Below are 21,967 nucleotides of genomic sequence, written 5' to 3' on the forward strand. Positions count from 1 at the left end.
CTCTCTCTCTCTCTCTCTCTCTCTCTCTCTCTCTCTCTCTCTCTATATATATATATATATATATATATATATATATATATATATATATATAATTTTCCCAGCTTCTCCAAAGTTGGCCCTTAGTGGAGAACCCCCTGGTGGGATGCAGGAATGGGTGGACCAAGTCCCAGCTCCTTTCAGATTCAGCTTTTCACTGAGATCTCAAAAAAAGTCTGCTGCCACACCCATGGTGCCCTCAGGAGGGTACCCCTTCCCTGGAGAAGACAGAAGTGAAAAGAACAAAACAAATGTTCATCTTGCCCCACAGCACAGCTGAGAGACGCCTAGAGCCCCTCAGAAAGATTGTATAGGGCTGACTAGGTCTGGAGATGGGGGCGGGATGCAGGCACGATGTAAGTACAGTTAGCATGCTGCAGCTGGCTCCTCCGGCTCCCAAAGGACAGCTGGTTGTCCAGGCCCTGAAGCCCTCTGCCCCCCTGACTTCCCCCCGTCACATGCACTACCTTGGTATCCACACCAGGAGCATCTTCTGCTAGACATTTAGACCCCTTAGGTCAACACGCATGCTGACCCTCCCAAGGTCAAGCTTCCTGACAATCAAGACCATTGAGAGAGGACCTATCCTTCTGGTGACAACCCTATGGAAGGGAAGCCCAAAAAGGCCCAAAACTGAATAACTTTTTCAGTAGGATACGATGACTTCGACTTCCACATGACGAGAGAGGCGTGAGAAGGAACAGGAGGGTAGTTATTTTAAGGCAATGTTCCTCAAAGCATCACCTAGGAAATGTTAGAAACGCAGGCTCTCAGGCCCCAGCCCCATCTACTGAATCAGGACCTCTGAGGGTGCAGTCCAGTCTTCCGTGTTCTAACAAACTCCCCAGGTGATTCTGATGCACACTAAGGTTTGAGAACCAAGGTATTGCTCTTCGAGGAGGATATAATCCTCTGGAAAGTAAGAAGTATGCTTTAAACTTCCTTGTGCCATACACTTCCTTTCCCCATCCCACCTGAGTCCTGGGGGAAGAAGGTAGTTGGGTGAAGGTGTAATTCAACACTGAAGCAAAGGACAAGAAAAGGGAACCAGTTTGTGCTAAAAATTCTCTTAACAGTGAATGAATTAAATAGTAAATGGCAATTACAAATAGATAAATGCTATGAACAAGTTATCAGGTGTTCGTAAAAAGCAGAGCAGAAATTATGAGATGAGGCTTCCAGAAGAAGCGGGATGTGGTCTCGCACTAAGTTATCCACAGGGTTTGACTCAGCAGAGAGAAGAGCAACACTCGTGGTTCTGGGGGCTGGAGGAGGCGAGTACCCCAGAAAACCTTAGAATTCGTCATCAGCCCCTCAGTAGATACTGGTTTATGATTTAATCATTGCAGGCCTCAACAGTCCTGTCTTTTAAGACCTCCAACTCAAGTTCATTCTTTGGTTTAAAAAAAATAAAGAAGGACCATGGATTGTAATTACTTATCACTGATAAGCCCACTGCTTGCAAATTTTGAAAATGGCGTCCTTCAATTGTTCATATCTTTCCTCCTCGTCCATATTTTATTAAAACTCAGGTATTTACAATCTAAAATGTGATACAAAAAATAGCCTCCCATGTTTTTACTCATTTTAATTGGGGAATACAAAAGTAATAGAAAAAAATTGATTTCAAAAATTTGCTTTCCTTGTCTTATTAGTTCCAGACAACAGAAAGAGAGAGAGAGAAAAAATATCTCACCTTGCCCATGGTTATAAAAAGATCTTTGTCTCTATGACAACAGAAAGGTTGATCTGCTTGATATGGAAACAGCTTCTGAAAATTCTGTAAGAAAAATGCTAATAATAATTATGGCAATTTATTTTTTGCATGTTGTTTCTACTGAACAGAGATTAAACTTTTAGACTCTATTATAAGACACAACCCATAGACAGTGGAAGAATAAAATGTGCTGTATCCAAGCATCCAATGTCACAGGAATATGTTAGGATCCTGACATCTTTCCTGAATGTCTTTCTCCTTCTTCCAAATTCAGTGGGAATCTGAGTCCAGAACACGGTTCAGTGTTGTGGAGGGATGTACAGGAGGAGGGCATGGTCCCTGATCTTGAGGAGCCCACAGGATATGTGGAAACACTCCGAAGAAACTGGTGTACATGGTGAGAGAAGTAACGAGGCTCGAAGGAAATCAGAGAGTAGACCAATCATTATGGACTGAAATCTCGAAGACCTCAAGGTTCATGAGGCTGAAACTTGAAGGAGAGAAGGTAGACTAGAGAAGCACAGAATAAGATTGAATGGATTCTTCCCTTTTATGCATCTCCCAGGCTCTCTGGGGGAATTTTTTTTAAGGGGAGATATAAAAAGTCATAAAAAAATATTTGATTAAATTACTCAGAGGGTTGTGCAAAAAGAAAACAAAATCCCACTGTGTTGTTCTTAACTAATAAACTTTCAATCAAAGTCATTCTTTGACACTTAGTTACAAAGCCAGTAAGTAAAAATCATGATTTGTAGTCCTTCCCCATGAATCTTTCCCCAATGTCCCCTCCCTCCCAGACACACACACTTGCTTTGATACCTTGTACTTACACATATTTTTGCATATATGCCACCACAGTATGTGCCTCTTCTGCTACAGCAGGGTTTCTCAACCTCAGCACAATTGACATTTGGGGTCAGACAATCATTTGTCGTGGGGGCTGCTTTGTACCTCACATTTACTCCCTGGCCTCCACCCCTTAGATGTCAACAGCACTGCCCTCCCAAATTGCGACAACCAAAAATGTCTTTAGACATTTGCCAAATGCCCCTGGGGGGAAAATCCACACCCCCGCCCCTTGGATTTGAATCATGGTACTAAAGTGAAAACCACTTGAAGAGGTCTTATTCAACTCAGGATTCCCAGAATTTCTCAGGTAGTATGATTAAAATTTTTATTGAGCTACATACATGATGATCAAACTGAGTAGACAGCTGAAGAGGAACAATGAACCAATGCCAAAAGGAAACACATCTTAGTTAGCATGTACCACATCTAAATGTCATTTTAAAAATCTCCATCCTAGAGAACGGAGGTCAAGGCGCACTCTGGGTCATAGAGAAAGATCTCCATGTTATGTTAACCAACATTCAGGTCCCAGGTTTTGCAGACCCCCACTCTGTCCTGTGAACTGGCCATGGTAGACATATCAGTTTCAGAGAAGCAAGACTGGAAGCTTACCTATATTAATATGCCCCATCCAGGTTGTTTTACTTTTTATTGTCAGAAAAAAATCATCCCCAGCCCAGGATCCATTGAAACAAACAAAACCAATCACCAAGGCAGCCTGAATTGAGCCCAATGGGTTCCCAGTCCAGCACACCACACAGAAGCCCACAGGCTGGAGGGAAGCTCACCAAGACCTCGCCAGTAGGACAGCTTGGCCCTACCCTCAGCTTCCCTAAAGCTGGCCAAACCAAAATAAATCTCAGAAATTAGAACGCTCATGTCCTACCTCCCTATGCCTTCCCCCCACCCTGCAAAAAAGCACTGGTCCCAGGCAGTGATTGATCTTGACCTCAGTTCTGACTCGCCTCCCCCAGCTATACCTTCAATGCAATTCTTAAACCCGGCTGTGCCTATAAACAGGCTCCTTGGGGGAAGCTTTGCAAGAACCAGATTTTATTAGTTTAAAAATCATCCTTTAGGGGAACGTGAATGATGGCCCCTAGTGGGATACTAAAAAGCAAGCAAAAGAGTTCCCAAAATCTCAGTGGAAGTGTACAGCCAAAAAGGTTCATCATACACAGGCCCCTTTGGCATTGGACCCAGCTCCCCCCGTGGAGAACAATAATTCCTTGGATTTTTTCTGCCTTATTCTTTTTTTTTTTTTCAAAATCAGTGTCAGATTAATTCAACGCTCTAATTCTGCTTCTTTCCTCACCTTTATCTTCTTTCCAAACCCCTCAATTTGGCTTTTTTTCATGTCTTGAAATGAAACCTGAAAGCTTTCTTTCCAAAATAGAATCTCCCAGAGTAGCTGCACCCGACGGTGTCTTGGCCACGTGTAACTCTGATCTCACACAAGGGCTGTTGAAGCTGGTTGAGTCACAGTGGTGGGGAGGGGCCCTGCTGCTCACTTCCAGACCCGAGAGGGCTGGCTTCACGGGAGCATATGTGTTCTGTTCCGGCAGCTCCCCTTGGTGTGTGAAAAATCACATTTAATGCAGACTTTACCAAATTTCCCACCAGCTATTTTTTCTTAAGAAGGGAATTAAAATAATCCCACCCACCAGGCAGGTGGATTCTCTGACTTGGTGGACAGCTTCTAGCAGCTTCTCAACGTGGTCCTCATTTACTCCCAGCTTCTGCCTCACTGGGAGATGAAACCACCTCCCAGCCAGCAAACCACTCATAGCTGCTCTCTGTGTGGCCCTGAACCAAGCTCTGTAATGCCACCTGAGCCAAATTCAGAGCCATCCAATTTATATGAAACTCAACTTTCAGAATGAAGGCTTTATCCCTTGCTGCTATTAAATTTGTCCTTGACTCTGATGAAATGAGGTGACTCCTGGGTTCCCAATTCTACCTCATGAGCAACAGCAGATAGCATTTCTGAGCCCACAGGGATGAGGATAGCTCTGGTATGACAAGGTAGGGTTCAGCACTAACACAGCCCCTAAATGATCTGAACTGATCAACAGGACAAAGACCAGGCAGCCCTCAGTTCTAGCACCAGGTTCCCTTTCCCCAATTTGCACTGTGGGTTTGGGTTAGTGCTAAAACCTCTGTGCTATCTTTAAAAGGGGTGTGATGGTTTCTGTCCCTGAGTGTGGCTGACTGTGGTGAAGATAAAATGAGACAGCAGAACCAAAAGTAATCAGAAATAAAGGTTTCACATAACTACAAAGTATGATTGTAACAACCTAATGATGCAGAGAAGACTGAAAACCCATAGTGCGTATACGCATATGAGGTTGAACAGTAAATGTCCATCATCCAAGGGGCAAGCACAGTGGCATAGGTTTGTTCCTGGGAGGTGTTAGTAAGAGGAAATGACCCACTAGATCTCAACCTGGAAGGAAAGTCAGAATCCCAAAATAGCAGAGCTCAGTATTCTCATATGCTGTTCCTTTCCCCTCAGGCTGAGCTCCCTCTCAAACATTCCACTTCATCCCTGATTATAGGCTGTTTTCTATCATGCAGTTGGGTCGCTCCTCTCTGTCCAGTGAGAGCATTCAGGCTCATCCAACATACCTTCCTTTCCCCATTCTCCATCCCCAAACCTCAGGCTGGACACACAGAAAACCTTCAGGTCAGACTTGTTGACCACTCAGGAACTATATCCTGAAATGGACAGGTCAACATGTAGGGTCCAGTGACAGTCATCAGACTGTAGGAGAGAGAGGACCAGCGCTCAGATGACTGCAAGGAAAAATAGGTGGTGACAAAATCCAGATCAAAGTTACAAACAAAGTCTGGTAGGAGCTCAGAGAAGAGAGCCATCCCTTCTTACCAGAGTAACAAAGAAACCCTGGTGGAGGTATTTGAGCTGCACTTCTTTAAACCCTTTCTGTAGGGCCAGCCGGGCTAACGCAGTTATTCCGTAAGCTCAGTCCTGGCCTTTGACGCCAGCTTAGAAAAGCCACTGGGAGATCACTGTTGAAAGTCTTCTGCCTTCTCACTGACCACCAGCGCATGCCCTGGCTGTGGAATGTCTACGGGACAGTAGACCACTTCCACTGGAAACCTTGGGTGGGGCTCTAAGGCATTTATCATTTGCAAGCACCAGAAATCAACTCTGACAAACTAAACTGTAAGAGATGAACTTAGTAGAAGAATGAGGAGGTAGAAGGATATGGGCAAGATCCAGAGAGAATGTGGCATGTTAGCAGCAAGAGGTCAGGGAATTTCTCTCTAGAGCCCACCTTTACAATGAATCAGCTCCAAAGACGCCTTCCATCTATCTATTACAAATTTCCAATTCCCAAGAGAAAGAACCTGATTGCCTCCCCCTGCCCCACCCCCAAGGCAGAAGCACAGGTGCTCAGCCAATGAGATGCCTCCAGGGAAGGGGCATTTCTGAGCAAGGCAACCCCACAAATTGGTGTCTACCAGAGGGCACACATGCCAGTAATTTCCAGCACTTCAAACCCATCCTCAGATTAATTAAAAGTATGTAGTATGTCAGTTGCAACCAGCTTTTACAGGCTCACTAAAAAGGAAATAAGAAAGTTTTTAAGTGTCTGGAAACAGAAGCTTGTAATGAAGGAGCTTCCTGAAGCATAACCGCAGTGTCGGTGCCCTGACAACATAATATTCTCGGCTCCTAAAAAATATTTTTGAGAAATCATTACAGATGACGCAGACATTCCCTGGGGAGGATTCAACATGTAGTTTTATTTACCAGAGTTATTCTTGTCATGTTGTATTATTGCTAGAAGAATTCTGGTTTAGGGGGTAGAGATTGGATCATTTTGCTTTGTGTCTTTAGAAAACTTGAAATGGGTTTTGAGCAAGGGCTGCGATGTATTTACCATTTTTCTCTGGGGCTTTATATTTTTAATTTAGTTGTAGCACAAATGACTTGGAAAATCTATTATCCAGGCATCTTCTTAAACATCTTAGTTCGCATTATAATTCATGAACACCTCGCAGCTTCTCAGGTGCTCGGGATTGGCGGTCTTGGAGGACAGTCACTCAAACTGCACTTTCCAAGGGGAGAGTTCCCACTAGCTGGACTTTTTAAAATGAATGAGCAAACATGAACTCTGCAGAGGGGATCCCTAGAGTTGAAATAGTTAGTGGAAGGTTGTTCTTTATCATGTCTTTGAAAGCTACTGGGTGAAGCCTATAAGAGATACCTGAACCCAAAAGAAAGGTGCCAAGTGGGAATTTTACCCTTCCTCTCAGCTGTCCTATGTATAATCAGCAGAGAGTCAAGAGTCAGGGACAAGTCACAGTTTTATAAGCTTAAGGATGACCCATGACAAACAGAAGCGTCCATTCCAAAGTACTGAACCCATCCTACCTGACCCCCAACAAGGAAGTGGAGTTGTCATTAGGCATAAGTGGGGGAGCTTGAATTTTTCACAGTGAGCAGCTATGAATTAAAAGCACGTACTTCTTGAGCTCTTATCTCGTGTGAGAGGCTGTAGCAGCATTATATAAATATTTTCTTATTTAATCTCAAAAATCCCTGGGGTAGCTGGTATCACCATCATTTTGTAGATGTGGAATGAAGCGATGCTTTGCACACAGGCAGCCTGGCTCCAGGAACAACACGCTTCACCACCCCACTGTGCTGCTTCCAGACAGAAAGCACATGTGAGTGGTGATGAAGACACGGTCCTCAAAGTATGTGGTGCCTGAGCTAAATCTTTACCCAAGGGCAGAACAAGCCCAGCAGAGAAGTGTGGGAATGCCCGATGGTGGAGACAGTGTGAACGAAGGCAGAAGGGCGTGGAGTTGGGAAACACACATCTGATTCATCTAGGGAGGCACTATCTAATAGACATATAACGTGAGTCACAGGTGTCACTTTTATTTTCCAATAGCCAGATTTAAAAAGTTCTTAAAAGGTGCCATTAATTTTAATAAAACATTCAATCCAATATGTACAGAATAGTCTTTCAACATATCAATATAAAAATTATTGAGACACTTGACATTCTTTTCTTGCCAAGTCTTCAACAGCTGGTGTGTATTTACATGTACAGGGCATCTCCTTTTGAACAACAGTTCAAGTGCTCAGTGGTCCCATGTGACTAGTGGCTGTGGTACTGCACAGCACACGTGTAGCGCCCTGGTTCTGTGAGGGGAACAGTGGGTAACAGGACCGGCAAATGAAGTTTATGCCTTTATCTAGAGGGCCTTGAATGCAAGGCTGAGACATTTGTAGATAAGTAAGCAGGCCAACAGGGGGCACAGAAGATTTCTGAGTATAAGAGGGACATGGTCAGTGTTGTCAGGAAGATTAAGCAGGGGAAACCAATTCGGGGATCACAGAACAGTCAAGGTGGAGAAAAGAATGGCCCAGAAGAGTGGCAGTGAAAACGAGATACGGGGGATGGAAGCAAGAGACGTGGGAAGGCAGAATCCACCAGAGACTGGGTGTTTAACGGAATACAGGAAATGTTCACACAGGGCACCTGGTCAAGTTTCAGATAACAGTGCAGTAAAAAAATTCTGTAGGCATTAAGCGCTGAGGAGAGCCGAGGTGAGAGGTAGAAAGAAAAACCACTCTGGTAGGCTCGGGAGCCTCCTGAAGGAACAGGAATCCGAGCTGCATCTTTGAAGCTGAAGGCTGTGAGCACACGCCCTCAAGAAGCTGATGGCTGTGTCCGACAGTTAGGTTTTCACCTGAGAACTGGAGGATCGTGCAGCAGGGCGAGTGAACAAACCCCTCAAGCAAGAGTACTGGTGCCATCTGATGAGTGGACACAGCAGTGGACCAGGAAGGAAGGGACCTATGATCTAGTCCAGATCTGCCACCGAATTGCCACGTGCTTTCAGGGAGTCATTTCATTTTTCTGAACTTAACACTCTTCATCTGTGAAGTGAAGGGTTGGACCAAACCACCTGCTGGCGGCCCTTTCACTCTGACTGCCTGATATAATAAGTGCTTAAAGGAGTAGTCAAACAATAGGCAGAACCATCTGGATGGATTTTTAAGGCTCATTCCAAAATTTTCTGATGTAAAACTTAACATATCGGATTTCCATCTTCATATTTCATATTTCAATCAACATTGAATTCTCAGCTCCCTCTAGGTAAATCCTGAGGACAAGAGACCAACAAATGAAGGCATACCCAGTCATGAAGTCACCAAATAGATCAATGCATTTCACAGCACAAAGATTTAAAATCGTTCGCAAAAGGGAAAGCCATTTTATTTCATTCCAAGATGACAGCGAGTTTATTGTCATTACTGAGCAGCTTTGAAAGGAACACAGTAATTTTTAAGTCTCTGTTAAATGTAGAACAAGATCTTATGTAATAAATACAAAAACATTAACATTCTTTTGAATTTAAATCAAGTAATACTTCTCCTTCCCATTTCAACAAGTTCATTAAGGCAAAAGAAGCTTTGACCATCTCTGATTTCTCTCTTTTTCTGTCCCTTTGATTTTACACTGTTTTAAAATTCAGGGAGTGTAGCTCTAGCAATAAACTAATCGTCTGTGAAAGATGGATGGATGTTTCTAGCTTTCTTAGATCAATAATATAGACGGCTTTTCTAAACAATTAGAGGGAAGTGAATAAAAATATTTCACTTCTGCCATGCTGGACAGAAAGAGCAGTGAAAGCTCCAGCAAGATGACCAAAGAGCCCACCCAGGCTTTCTGGACTTGAGGTTGGTGCTAGATTTCTTCCTTGGCTCGTCCTCTAGTCCTGCTTAGCCTGTGGGTTTGAGAAGGTGGTCCTGCCCTGGAAACCATCTGTGTACACCAAGCTCTTAAAAATCATGGGGAGGTAGGGAACCTATACTTGTCATTGGTTTTATGCAATCAATGCTTGTCTTTAAAAGGAGAGAGTATATCAATCGAACCATATTTTCCATTCACCTAGAGAGTTTGCCATTTAAAGGAACCTTTCATGGAATCCTTCTGCAGAACAAAGAACCTTTTGATAATGCAAATGTCTCCCAATTGATAGGTTTTGGTGTAAGTAGGGGTTTCCAAATTGGGTTTCCTTGAAGGGGGACACAGCCCTCCTGACTCTGAAGCTCTCCGGCTCACATTATTTTGAGGGCTCATTAACAAGCCAGTGAGCTGGGCAGACTGGCTCCTTTGAAGGTCATCTGTGTTATTAAACTCAGAAGAGAAAAGAGGAGGCCTCAAGGCCCACCCTTGATTACTCAAGAGACATTAGGAACAATTAGGGAGGGCCTGATAATGTGGCACTATCCTCTTCAACGTGATTGGGTTTATCTGAATGCTATTTGCTTGTCTGTAAGCAGAGCCTCTGGTGCTGGGCTGACACTTGGTCTCTGGGGGCTCAGCAATTGGGGTTGGCTGGGAAGGGGACTGAGTCAGGGGCCCACCCATGTGAAATAGTTGATGGTCAGGAGCTCTGAAGGTGGGAAGGACTTTCTGAGTAGTCCCTCCCTGAGATAAAGGGGCTGGGCCTTTCTTCTATGCACTGACCAGTGATTGCATGAGGACTGCCCAGGAGAGAAGATGTGATCTTGGGTGAGGTGGCAATCTTAGGCTGAGGGTAATTCCAGGAGAGCAACCCAGTTGAGAGCTGTAGCCAGCCATTCTCCCAGCAACTGGGGGAATTAATGCCTCATTCCAAAATGGTGCTTTTGGCAGCCCACAACAGGAACAGACCCAATTGTACTGGGTGGCCCCCGCATGCGGTCCCCATCTGTGCCAAGAGGCCCAGTTTGAAAGTCAGCACCCAGCAGTGAAAGATATTAATCCTAACCAGGTGGCAACTAGGAACTGTTCTGGGTCAGCAGTGTGTTCTAAGGAGCAGAGATACAGGGATCAGGATCTGGGGTTTTGTTTTTTTTTAGAGAAAGGCAGGGCAGGGGCTCCACTCCTATATGGACTCTGGGGATACCAGGCAGGCTACAGGATAAGGAATCGAGGCAAAAGCAAGCACCAATGAGGTTTGGGGGAAAGCAAGTGTAACTCGAGGCCCTGCAGGTGCCTTCCTGCCCCAAATATTGTTGCGTTCAGTGTAGACAATGTAGAGAAACACAGGACGTCATCAGAGTCATCCCCAATTACAAGGTCCCAGAACTAGGGCGACTGCTTTATTCCCGTCCCAAGGGGTAGAGGCTGCTCCTACTTCAAGTTTCACCCAGAAGCGGGAGGGTTGAGGAATGTAGAACCTTTTAATAATGCAAATATCTGGACTTTTCCAAACGATTTTAAATCTTTGTGCTGTTACATGCATCGATCTATTTGGTAACTTCATTACTGGGTATGTCTCCATTTGTTGGTCTCTCATCTTCATGAGTAGATGGAGGTTCCAGAAATGATGAAACTAAGGCAGACTTTATCGTCCAATCTAAGCATTTGTTTCAACATCTATGGCCAAGGCACTTGGGCAAGGTGGGACTGGCCATAATCCAGGTGTCACCTGTGCTACATCATCCATTCATTTAGAAATCAAAGCTTAAAAACTGTAAAAAGGACTGTGAAAAATGTAATCAATATACGCAGCTGCTTGGTTCCACAGCCATCTCAACTCACTTTTCTAGGGGCAGAGGGAATTCTCCATCCTGCATGTTCGACCTCACATTTGCCCACCAATCCTGCTTCTTTACCACCCCTCTGAGATGCACAATTTGGGCGTGTCACCCTCTTTGTCTGAGACAGAAAAGGCTCTGCCCCTCTTTGCTTTATGCATAGCTTTCAGGCCCTTTTTTGACCCTGGACATCAGGGCTGCTGAACTGTCCCTGCCGATGGCTTTTTTTTCCCTCAGTTCTCTTTGGCTTCTGCTCGATATCAAATGATGCCAACTAGACCTTTCCACAAGAGTTCCTAAAGTTCACAAAATTCTTGGAATACACATAGGCCTGACTTCAAAAAAAGAAAGGAAGAACAGGAGGAAGGAGGGAGGGGAGAACTCAGTCCATCAAAGTAAAACTTTGCTTATACACTTGCCTCTCAGGTACAGAGGGTTAAGTGGATCATATTTCTTCATTCAAGTAACATTATTATCGGTCCATTCAAAGTCTCAAAGTCTCTCTCTGTTTGTAGTTATTTATTTTACCCCCTTCTCCTACTTCCTTTTGATTCATCATAGGCAACCATCCTAATGTATGTTTATATGTCTTCTTTTAAAGTGTCTGTTTGGTGTGCATGTATTTTAATTCTGCAAGTAGCTATATATATATATATATATATATATATATATATATATATATATATATATATAATTTCTTGTTTCTCTCAGCACCATGATTCTAAGATCTATGGTGCTGCTTTGTGTGCCTTTCAACTCTTGCTTCTAACAGCTGACCAATTAGTTAGGTGTGTATTGTCCACATTTTACCATAAATTCCCTCACTCAGTAAAGGACACCCAGGATGCCTCCAACCCACCACAATGCTGTGAAGACAATCCTTGCACAGTGTCCCTTAAGTATCAGAGTGATCATTTGTCTGGGATGTATGCAGGAGGAGAATAGCAGGGTAATTGAGACAAGCATTTATACTGCTGAAAGTTTCTGTCTTCGTGGAAAGAATCACAGATGCATCCATCAAAGAAGAAAGCACCTTCAAAGGGGGGACATTCAAGTGGTTATGAAAAAACCATGGGCCATGTGAACAGTTTTAAATACAGGAGACAGACACCTGAATGCTTAGGAACTGCTGCCACTCGAAGGCACATCAGAAGTGAAGACATGACATCTCTATAATAAAAATATAAGCCAGTGGGAAAGCAGTTTTGAATTCATAGAACTGCATTCTCCACCTTGTTTCAGGAGAACACATCTGTTGTGAAAACAAACGCTTGGTGTTCCTGCCTCTCTCCCCATTCTCTGGCCCTCAGGCCACACCCACAAAGCCCCCAGCTGTTCACTCAGTGGCTCTTTGACCCTGGTGAGAACTCCATCACTCAGCCTTTCCTGCTCTATGGCATCAACATCAAGTGCAAAATTTCATCCTGCACCAGGGCTGCTCCATAGTCTTTGGGGACAGCCCGTGCATGACCTACAGCGTCTCTCTCTTCTATCCGACCTTTTCTCCTCATCCTTCATCCCTATAGCCATCAAAAGCTCCAACAACCTCCCTGGTCCAATCTGAGCCAAACTGCTCTCCTGAGAGCCACACTGTGTTCCCTTGTGGAGGAGGAGGCTGCCTGCCAAGAGGTCCCGGCTTCTGGTCTCCATTTGCATGAATAAAAGCGCTCTGAAGGGTTCAGCTGAAGCTTTTATGTAAACACTCTCCAAAATATGTTCTGCACTGCATTATCCCCAGCAATAAAGATTCTGGAATCAGAATTTGGCTGTCAGTTTTATTGATGTTGCATGGGGTACAGTAGAATACAGCTTTCTCTTCTGGAAATTTATTGACTTGGCAGTGCGGAGAGCTATAAAACTGTGTTTTTAATCAGTAAGCCAAGCAGACATGATTCCAGAAGAAATATAGGAAGCAAACATGCCATCGTAAAAAGATTTCTACCCCACTGTCCCTGTTCCTCTCGGACGCCCTGGTAAATAAGTTTGGGCATTGAACAATGTGTTTGGTGGGACTATCTTCAGGAATAGGTTCAGAAGACCGAGTTTGGATCACTTCCTCAAGGTTGTACCAGCTCTAAAAGACTATTGAGTGAAAGTATTTTCCTGAAATGAAACTTCTTTGCATTAGCTCCTAGAGAGGAGCTGCTGGTAAGCTGCACTGCAGGAGTAATATCGAGAGTATGACATGCCTCCTCTCAAGAGAAGCAAGGTGGTCCCTGCACCATGCTCACTGAGACAGAGAGAGCAGGTTACCTGGGTATATATCCAAAGGAAATGAAACCGCTATCTCAAAGAGATATCTGCACTCCCCTGTTAACAGCAGCATTATTCATAATAGCCAAGATATGGAAACAACCTAAATGTCCTTCAACAGATGAATGGATAAAGAAAATATGACACTCACTCACACACACACACACACACACACACACAGAGGAATATTTTCAGTCATAAAAAAGAAGGAAATCTTGCCATTGTGACACTGTGGAATGATGGAATGAAACTGGAGGGCATTATGCTAAGTGAAATAAACCACACAGAGAAAGATAAATACTGTATGGTATTTATCATTTATATGTGGAATCTAAAACAAAAAATTTTTAAGCCGACTTCAAAGAAACAGAAAATAGAATGGTTGCCAGGAGCTGCGGGGAGAGGAACTGGAGAGATATAGGTCAAAGGATACAAACTTTCAGTTATAAGAATAAGCTCTGAGGATCTAATGTACAGCCTGGTGTCTATAGTTAATAATACAATATTGTATACTTGAAAATTGCTGTGAGTAGATCCTAAGTGCTCTCACCACACAAAAGAAATTAACTATGTGAGATGATGGATGTGTTAATTATCCATCATTCCACAATGTATGTGCATATCAAATCATCATATTGTACACATTAAAAAACACAATTAACATTTGTCAATTATTCATCAATAAAGTTGGGGGAAAAAAGAAAAAGAGAGAGTGTGGGCTAGCAATCACATGCTTCAGCCCAATATTACACAGTGCAAAGAATATTTGGACTCAGCCTGCCTAGTCATGTTACCTTGTCAGGTTATTTAATCTCTGTGTGATCCAGTTTCTTCTGCTATCAGTGGGGAATGCCCACCTCACTCCATTGTTGAGTGGGCAAAATAAGGTTATAGGTGTGTGTGCATCAGTCACACAGCACCTTACACCAGTAGTAAGTCCCTCCAGGACTGTAAGACAGCTCATTGATGCAAAGCTGCTCTTTGTGGAGGTTTTCTTTCCTAGCAGCTCAGACAGTCCCTGCTGCATAGACACATGAAAAGCAAGGCAGCATCCCCCACCTCTGTTCTCATATTCCTGATATTCGCATCTCATCTGAAATGTCCTGGTCTACTCCCCTCCTATCTGCCAGTCCTTGGGCCAAAACCTGGAACCACTGTGGAAGCTTCATAAATGTTAGATGAACATTCATCCTTGCCTGGCAGATGCTTTCTCCAGAGTTACCTTAACCCCAGCATTTGTACATTATCCTCTTCTAGTTTTGCTGTTGCTGAGTAATCACTCTATTCTCAACTCTTATATAATACATAATTTTAATCTCAATTCAAGAGCACTTAGATTGTCCCTCTGGATATAAGCAAGTACCTGAAGGAATGCTCTCTGGGTGTTCCCCCAAATGGCATGAGCTGCCCATGTGACTTAACCATAGGAGCTCTAGTTGGGACAATACTGACACAGGCTGCCTGGAGAGCATGGAGCACGGTCTTAGTCCATCTTCCCTTCTCCTGTCTGCCTGGTTTCCAAGTGTATTTTCCCCAGTCGTTTCTCCACTCTACCCAACGTAGCCTTTCCCATTCTCCCAACCCAGCACGCAGGGCCACTCTAGAACTTTGTTTTAACAAGGTCCTTGGTGCCAAGCCCTGTTCTTTACATGTGTTATCTTGATTAATCATCATAACGACCCTGTGAAATAGGAGTTATTTCCTCTTTGTAGATGACAAAGCTGAAACACAGAGCTTAAATAACATGCTCAGGGTCACAAAGCCACGTAGTGAGAGAGTGAGGATTTGAACCAGGTGTGTCTGATGTCAAAGTTCAGGATCTTAACCACAGAATTACACACTCTTTGATACAGACCAAGAGTAAGGCATGACAGATCTCTTTATTGATGTAAGTTAGAATTCTCAACCTGAATCCGGTTGTTGGGAACTCTGTAGTCTCACACACACACACACACACACACACACACACACACACACACACATTTTATTCATGAATTTAAAAGGCATCCGATTTTAAATCTATAACTCTTGGCTTTCCTTTTTTCTTTTCTAGATCACTCACCTATCTCCCTATCAAAGTAATCCCATCTCAAGCTTTCAGAGGACTTAATGAGGTCATAAAAATGTAAGTAAGATGCTGCATATCAAAAGACATTCGTAATTGGAATAATAAATTTTTTTTCTAAGAGAAAGCATAGTTCAAAAGGGATAATTTTTCTAGGAGAGAAAGTGTGTTTAGGAAACCTTAGTACTTGAATTTTTTTAATACAATAATATCTAGGGACCTTTGAAGAAAGGTCTGATTTTCAAGAGTCATTAAAATCTAGATAATTAACCTTGCTTCAATGAACTGAATGCATTTTGATAAGTAATGATACACTTCTCAAGTAGAAAAAAACACAGATTCCAATCATAAAAATTCTCCTGCTAGAGCAGTTATTCCCTCATGTCACATTTTTCGATAACAGCCACATAGAAGAAAATGTACTGGAAGTTTATTGTGCATGAGAAGATAATCTTTGTATCTAAAACATAATAAGCATTTGACAAAAACACAATATTTATAGTTTTATTGAGAAAAGACATTTATCAGAGTGTAAAGCAGCCTGATAAGGCAGTATGACCTCACATTTGTGTTGGATGTAACTTCAATCCTTTGTCCCTGGGTCTCAGCTTCTAGATAGGGTCCAAGTCCCCATAAAGGGGGTCTTTCTTGGGCCTCCAGGATTCCAGCTTCCCCCTTAATGTTCGTTTGAGTCAAAGGACCTAAGGGGCCTTTTGGTTTCCAGAGAGCATCTCTGATCTTTACAATCCACTGGGCTGTCACAGTAACTTGGGAAACCTCTGACTGCTCTTTAGGATATTAGCAAGCAATGAAGATATTAAAAATAATTCCTTAACAATTAGTACATATTGTAGGAAATCATTGCAGGTTACAGAAAGGTCAATTTGCTTGAACCTAACCCTTATTCTTCTGCTCTCAAATTTTAACGTTGAGAACTTTTAATGCATTAAGACCTCCTAGTGAGAAAAGCAGCCACAGTTAAATAAACAAACCATTAGGTAGGAATAAGATGAATCAGCCCAGGATTGATCCATTACTGTGTTATTCACAAAAGACATTAACTGTTTTAGGCTGGTGTTTCTGTGGGCTAAAGCGCTCATCAAGTGTGAAGGCTTCAGCAGAATGTTAACCTCAGAAACACGCGAATGTACAATTTGTAAATTTGAGACTTTCTTCTCAGCTGGCAGCAAATGGTAGCTTAGGTTGGGATTTTAGGGTAACACTGACATTACCTGCATGCTTGGAGGTGGTAAGATGGCAAAAATGGTTCCTTTACTTTTGTGTCTTTTTTAAAACAAACAGTTCATTCACTAATCCATTCACTCATTCATACTTAATGTGCCAGGAATTCAGAAGTGACTAGGACATACTCCTTGTCCTTGATTTGCTAAGAGAGTGAGAAAAACAGTCAAAGAAATAGACAGTTACGACCCAAGAAAGACACTATGTGCAGGAGTTGACCATGTTGCAATTGCCTCAGAACAGGATTTGGGGAAAGGCGGAGAGTTATGAAACCATGAATTCAACCCAAAATAAAACCTCACTAGAATGATGGAGTTGGGAACCCAGATATCCTGATCTTGGTCCTGAAACCTTCCTATAAACACTAGGTGCCTGCCTCTCCTCTTACAACCTCAATTTTCAAAGCTGTAAAACAAGGGAATCTGACTAGATTTTCTGAAAGGGCCTGTCCACTTCTAATAATCTGACTAAAAAAAATAAAATAAAATAAAAATAAGACTGTCACATAAACAGGGGTTACTGAAACTTGCATTTCAGCTGTGCCTGGGTTGTAAACGCCTATCTGTGCTCCTAAAGGGAGATGCTGACTTTAGGATGTGAGGTCAGCTTAAGGCACCCCCGTTCTTTTTGAAAAGGGCACAGTGGAGCCCCCAGTGGCTGGGCCACGCACACAGCCTATTATCATGCAGACACAGTCATTTCTTTCATGTTTCTTCTTCTTTTGTTTTTTTTCTCCCTCTCTCTCCCATAGTGAAATCTCTCAGAGTGATTCCCTGGAAAAGATAGAAGCTAATGCCTTTGACAACCTCCTCAATTTGTCTGAAATGTAAGCATCAGCTAACAGATCGTTTACTGCCATACACTATTACTCTGACTGGCTGGAGCCTACTCGGTATTTGTATTCAAGCATCCACTGCTAGGAATCCAAGAGGAAAAGACTACAGCAATTACTAGTTCTGGGCAGGCACTAATCTCTCGCACTGCAGTGGCCTGAAGGTTGCCATGGTGACAACTGCTTCTCCCTGAGAGCTGTATAAACTCTGAAACATCACAACACAAAGTTGGAAATTAAAATTGACATTGTGGAGTCCTGCCAAGTAGCTCTTACCTTATGGAAGGGAGGGTATGAAGTACCCTGGGGTGGTGGGAAAATTTGGAAGGAAGCTTAAGAGATCATGGATTATTCATTGGGGGCTGTTTGAGCATATTCATTCATTCAGTAAATGGTTCTTGAATACCTACCATGTCAAAGTCCCGTGTTGAGCATGTATATGTTGGGTTTGTTGTCATTATTGGGATGTTTTAGAATTGGTTCTTAAAAATTATCTTTTCCAAATTGTCATCATTTTCCTCCGATTTACAAAAAGGATGGGAGAAGGCTGGCTTAACTCAGTTTTCAAATGATGAACTTGTGTCCCAAAGAGGTTAACTGACTTGCCGGACGTCACACAGCAAGTCAGCTGTGAGTATAAACCAGGTCATGTGACTCCTAAACCTGAACCAGGCCTCTTGTTTGGCCCAAACCTGAGAGTCTACAAACTGCCTGCATAGGAGTTCTAGAAAGTTAAGGATGCTAGCAACAAACAGTTTTTGAGTGTTAGTGCTTGGCTTTTATTTCCTCTAACTTGTGTCATTTAATCCTCACAACCTTGTAAAGCAGAGTAATTATCCCTTTTGCTCAGGGAAGGAATGGAGGAGGGTCAAAAAGGTCAGTAACTTGACCAACTAACTGGCCCCTTAGACAATGGCAGGGCTGGGATTCCACCCCAGTCTGCCTTTCTTCAAAGCTTGTGCATTCTCCCCTATACCCAAAGGCCTCCCTATGACTGGTCCAACTAGCAATTATCTAAAGAGAACAATTAATTAATAAGTATGTGAGTACCTGCCACAAGTCCAACCAAGGAGCAGGTGCTGCTGGAATACAGAGGAGGTAAAAATACAAATCTCTCCAGAGGGATGACAGTGTGGCCAGGGAAGTGAGGCTAACTCACCAAGAGATTATGGGAAAATCCAAAATAATAGGTATTTAAGTACAAAAGGTATAGTTTGGACTTGGCTGTGAAGTAGAATTTCGTGGGGGGAGGGGGGACTTTCGTTACAATTATAGATCATAGTCTTATACCAGACCTAGAAATCTCCAGCTTTAACGGACTTTCCAGGTGACGCTGGAGCACAGCTTACACTGAGAACCACAAGGGCAGCTTAAGATAAAGCTTCCCATGATGCAAAGCAACACTTACCAACAGAAAGAAAAATAAAGTGCTCTAAGGGAAAGTTCGTGGACTTTTCCCAAGGAAGACCCTGAGACTAGACTGCTAGCTCCACATAGGCTCTTTGCTTTGTTCACAGCTGTACCCCCAGCACCTAGGCAGTGCCTGGCACATAGAGAAACTCAATAAATGTTTGCTGAATGAAGGAATGGGTGGATGAGTGGTCAAAGTTCAAACCCCAAAAGATCCTTAAGAGATAAAAGTCCCTTCCATTCCCACCTACATAATGCCTTACATGGCCCACGATTGCTTGACTCAATTACTATAAAAATAATTACAACAAAACATCACTCGCCTCTGAAGGATCAAAGGAACATAAAAGATAGAAATAGGCACCAATGGTGGGTAACTATCGTACAGCGGAATGAGCACTAGACTTGGAGTCAGAAAAAACTGAGTTAACCTCCCAGCTCTGCTGCTTCTCAGCTGTGGTGCTAAAGACAAACCACTCAACTTCCTGGTTTCATCAACAAGGACAATAATTAACATTGGTTGAAGCCTTGCTGTGAACCAAACACACACATTTATTCCTTAAAAACCACCTTATCAGGAAACCGAGCTTTAAGCGATATATCCAAGGTCACACAATTAGCAAAACCAGGATGTAAAACCAAGCTGACTCCAAAGGCTGTCCACCTCACTAATACACTATATTTTCTCTATAGAACAAGAGCGATTACCATTTCCCCAGGTGATTTTTTAATGGGTTTAAACAAAAAAACAAAAAAAAAAACAAAGGCATTTGCTGACCTTTTATTGAATCCAAAGTAGACAGGAGCTGACAACTGTGGCTGCGTCTCAAAGGATCAAGTCCCTGCCAAAACCAGGGAAAGGGGCAATGACACCGCTGTGATGTTACGGCTGTACTTTTATACTTTGCATAGCCCTGCCTTGTACATATTCTCTACGTATTCTATTACTCACTACCTACCAACCTGTGAAGTAGGAAGAGTATATTATTATTCTAATGTTACAGGAGGGAACACGAGTTCAGGGAAGTTAGGGCCTGGGCATCATCACACAATGAATTATCTACAGAACGGGTATAAAATTCCCAAAATCCAAGGCCCTAGACTCTGCCCTGACTGTTCCATAGACTGGGTGCCCACCTGGATAATTGGTCCGTGTGGCTGCCAGCCAAATAAGAAGAGAACAACTTTGTTTACAGAAGAATAGCTAATGTCCTCATCTCTCCTGGGAGTGGAATCTCCTGTCACCTCCCGTGTGCAGGCCCCATGGTAGGGCAGCACCTCCTTGGCCAGGAGCCCAGGACATTGAGGCTGCCTGGGGGGTGGGGGGGTGGGGAGTGGAACAGGTCCCCAGTTATGATGCACCTGCCTTGGCAGGAAGTTAAGAGCAGAGCTTCCCAGAAATAGCCAACTGGCCCTCACCATGCTGTTTCCATCCCCAGGATCTCAGAAGTTCCTCTCAAGCGCTTGATTTTGTTGACGCCATTTTCAGCAAGCAGACGCTGGTGACCAGGGTCTCACGCATTCCAAACAACTCACCGTTAGTAAACAGCGGCCTGTTTCTCTCTCTCTTTACAGACTGATCCAGAACACCAAAAACCTGGCCTCCATCGAGCCTGGAGCATTTACAAACCTCCCCCGCTTAAAATACCTGTGAGGCATTTTCCTTTTTAAGCAGCTGGGGAGGGAAAGATGGGCATCTGAAGGAAATCAAAACAATTAAAAGGTTGGGAAGAACCGTTTTAGCCATATACTTAGCCTTATTTGAATGTCCAGCTTCGGCCCGTTGACTTAATCAGCGTTTCTTGCCAGCCACTGTGCTGGATGCTTTCAGATACCTGTATATGGTTCCCAGCATTTTCTCTGTCCCAAACTCCTGAGAAGACTTTCCTCTTTGCAGTGATTTCCAAAGCTAGCAGTGATAATGGGGGGTTCATGACACTTTAAAAAGGATAAATCGGATCTCTAAGGTGAGGTGGTGATGTGGACAGACGTTAGGTGAAAGTGGAAGAAGCAATTCTAATTTGACCCCCATCCCTGGTTGAGAATTATCGATCACCTTTATCTCATCTGTTCATTCATTAAGTGAAAACTTTGTAACTATTGCCTTCAGGTAGCCACTGTGCCATATAAAGTAAATCATTATTTTCTATTTCCCACTAAATCTGATTAAGTCCACTAATTAGAATTATGAGTACACTGTAGCCCTGCAGATTCATTGCTTTGCCAGCAATACAAAAATTCCCGACATTTGATACAATCTAAAAATTTTTCACTATGAGTCTTCTCACATATCAAGTAATCACTTTTTCACAAAGAAAAAATTTAAATCTCTCTAGCAAAGATGTCCTCTCTCTCATCTTCCTGATTAATTAAATTTTATATCAACTCTGAGATGCAAAGTCCACAATCCTCACCACCTCCAAAAAAAAAAGGACGTGGGGGAGGGGCATCTTCTCTGGTGTTCCGTGGCATCTCGCGCTGGGGCCCCTACAGGAGCGGCTGCTGGCACTGGCACAGCTCCTCTGGCCGCTCCAATGCTGGATGATTCCTAACCCAGTATTCTGCTGTTCCAAACCTTGAAAACATCTACAGAGCATATAAGGATCTCAGCATTAACCACTTTGGAAAAACATAAGAAAATGCCAGAACCAAATCTGACAACCGCAGCTCTTTGTTCTCTAAGAGTCATTGTCTTTATTGAATAGCATTTACACCCCGAAAAAAGTGACACTCCCTCAACCCCAACATTCTGCAGTCTAAGCCCTCACTGCCATCACCAGCCACAGACAGGGCGAGAATTCGGGGTGTGCTGGGGTAACGAGTAAGGAAGAGAACCAGAGCGAGCCAAAAGAGAAATGTGGCTTCCTTCCAGTGTCACCAGGGTGCCAGGCAGTTCATAGCAGTCATCCACAGTCCTCGACTGGTGAATTTAAAACTTGGCTGGGGGAATCCAGATGCCTGGACTCCTCTAAAGGAGTCCTATTCTTA

At 43.3% G+C, this 21,967-nt stretch overlaps 1 protein-coding gene across 1 annotated transcript in view; it reads left to right on the plus strand.

Annotated features, from left to right (window-relative positions):
* LHCGR (luteinizing hormone/choriogonadotropin receptor) overlaps positions 1–21,967 on the plus strand; it is a 51,946-nt gene that overhangs the window by 2,033 nt on the left and 27,946 nt on the right. Inside the window, exons 2-4 of the mRNA XM_019655851.1 lie at positions 15,484–15,555; positions 17,489–17,563; positions 20,555–20,629. Of these exons, the coding sequence (XP_019511396.1) occupies positions 15,484–15,555; positions 17,489–17,563; positions 20,555–20,629 (222 nt within the window). The remainder of the gene's footprint in view (positions 1–15,483; positions 15,556–17,488; positions 17,564–20,554; positions 20,630–21,967) is intronic.

This window comes from Hipposideros armiger, unplaced genomic scaffold (genome assembly GCF_001890085.2).
Source record: "Hipposideros armiger isolate ML-2016 unplaced genomic scaffold, ASM189008v1 scaffold_248, whole genome shotgun sequence".
Taxonomy (NCBI): domain Eukaryota; kingdom Metazoa; phylum Chordata; class Mammalia; order Chiroptera; family Hipposideridae; genus Hipposideros; species Hipposideros armiger.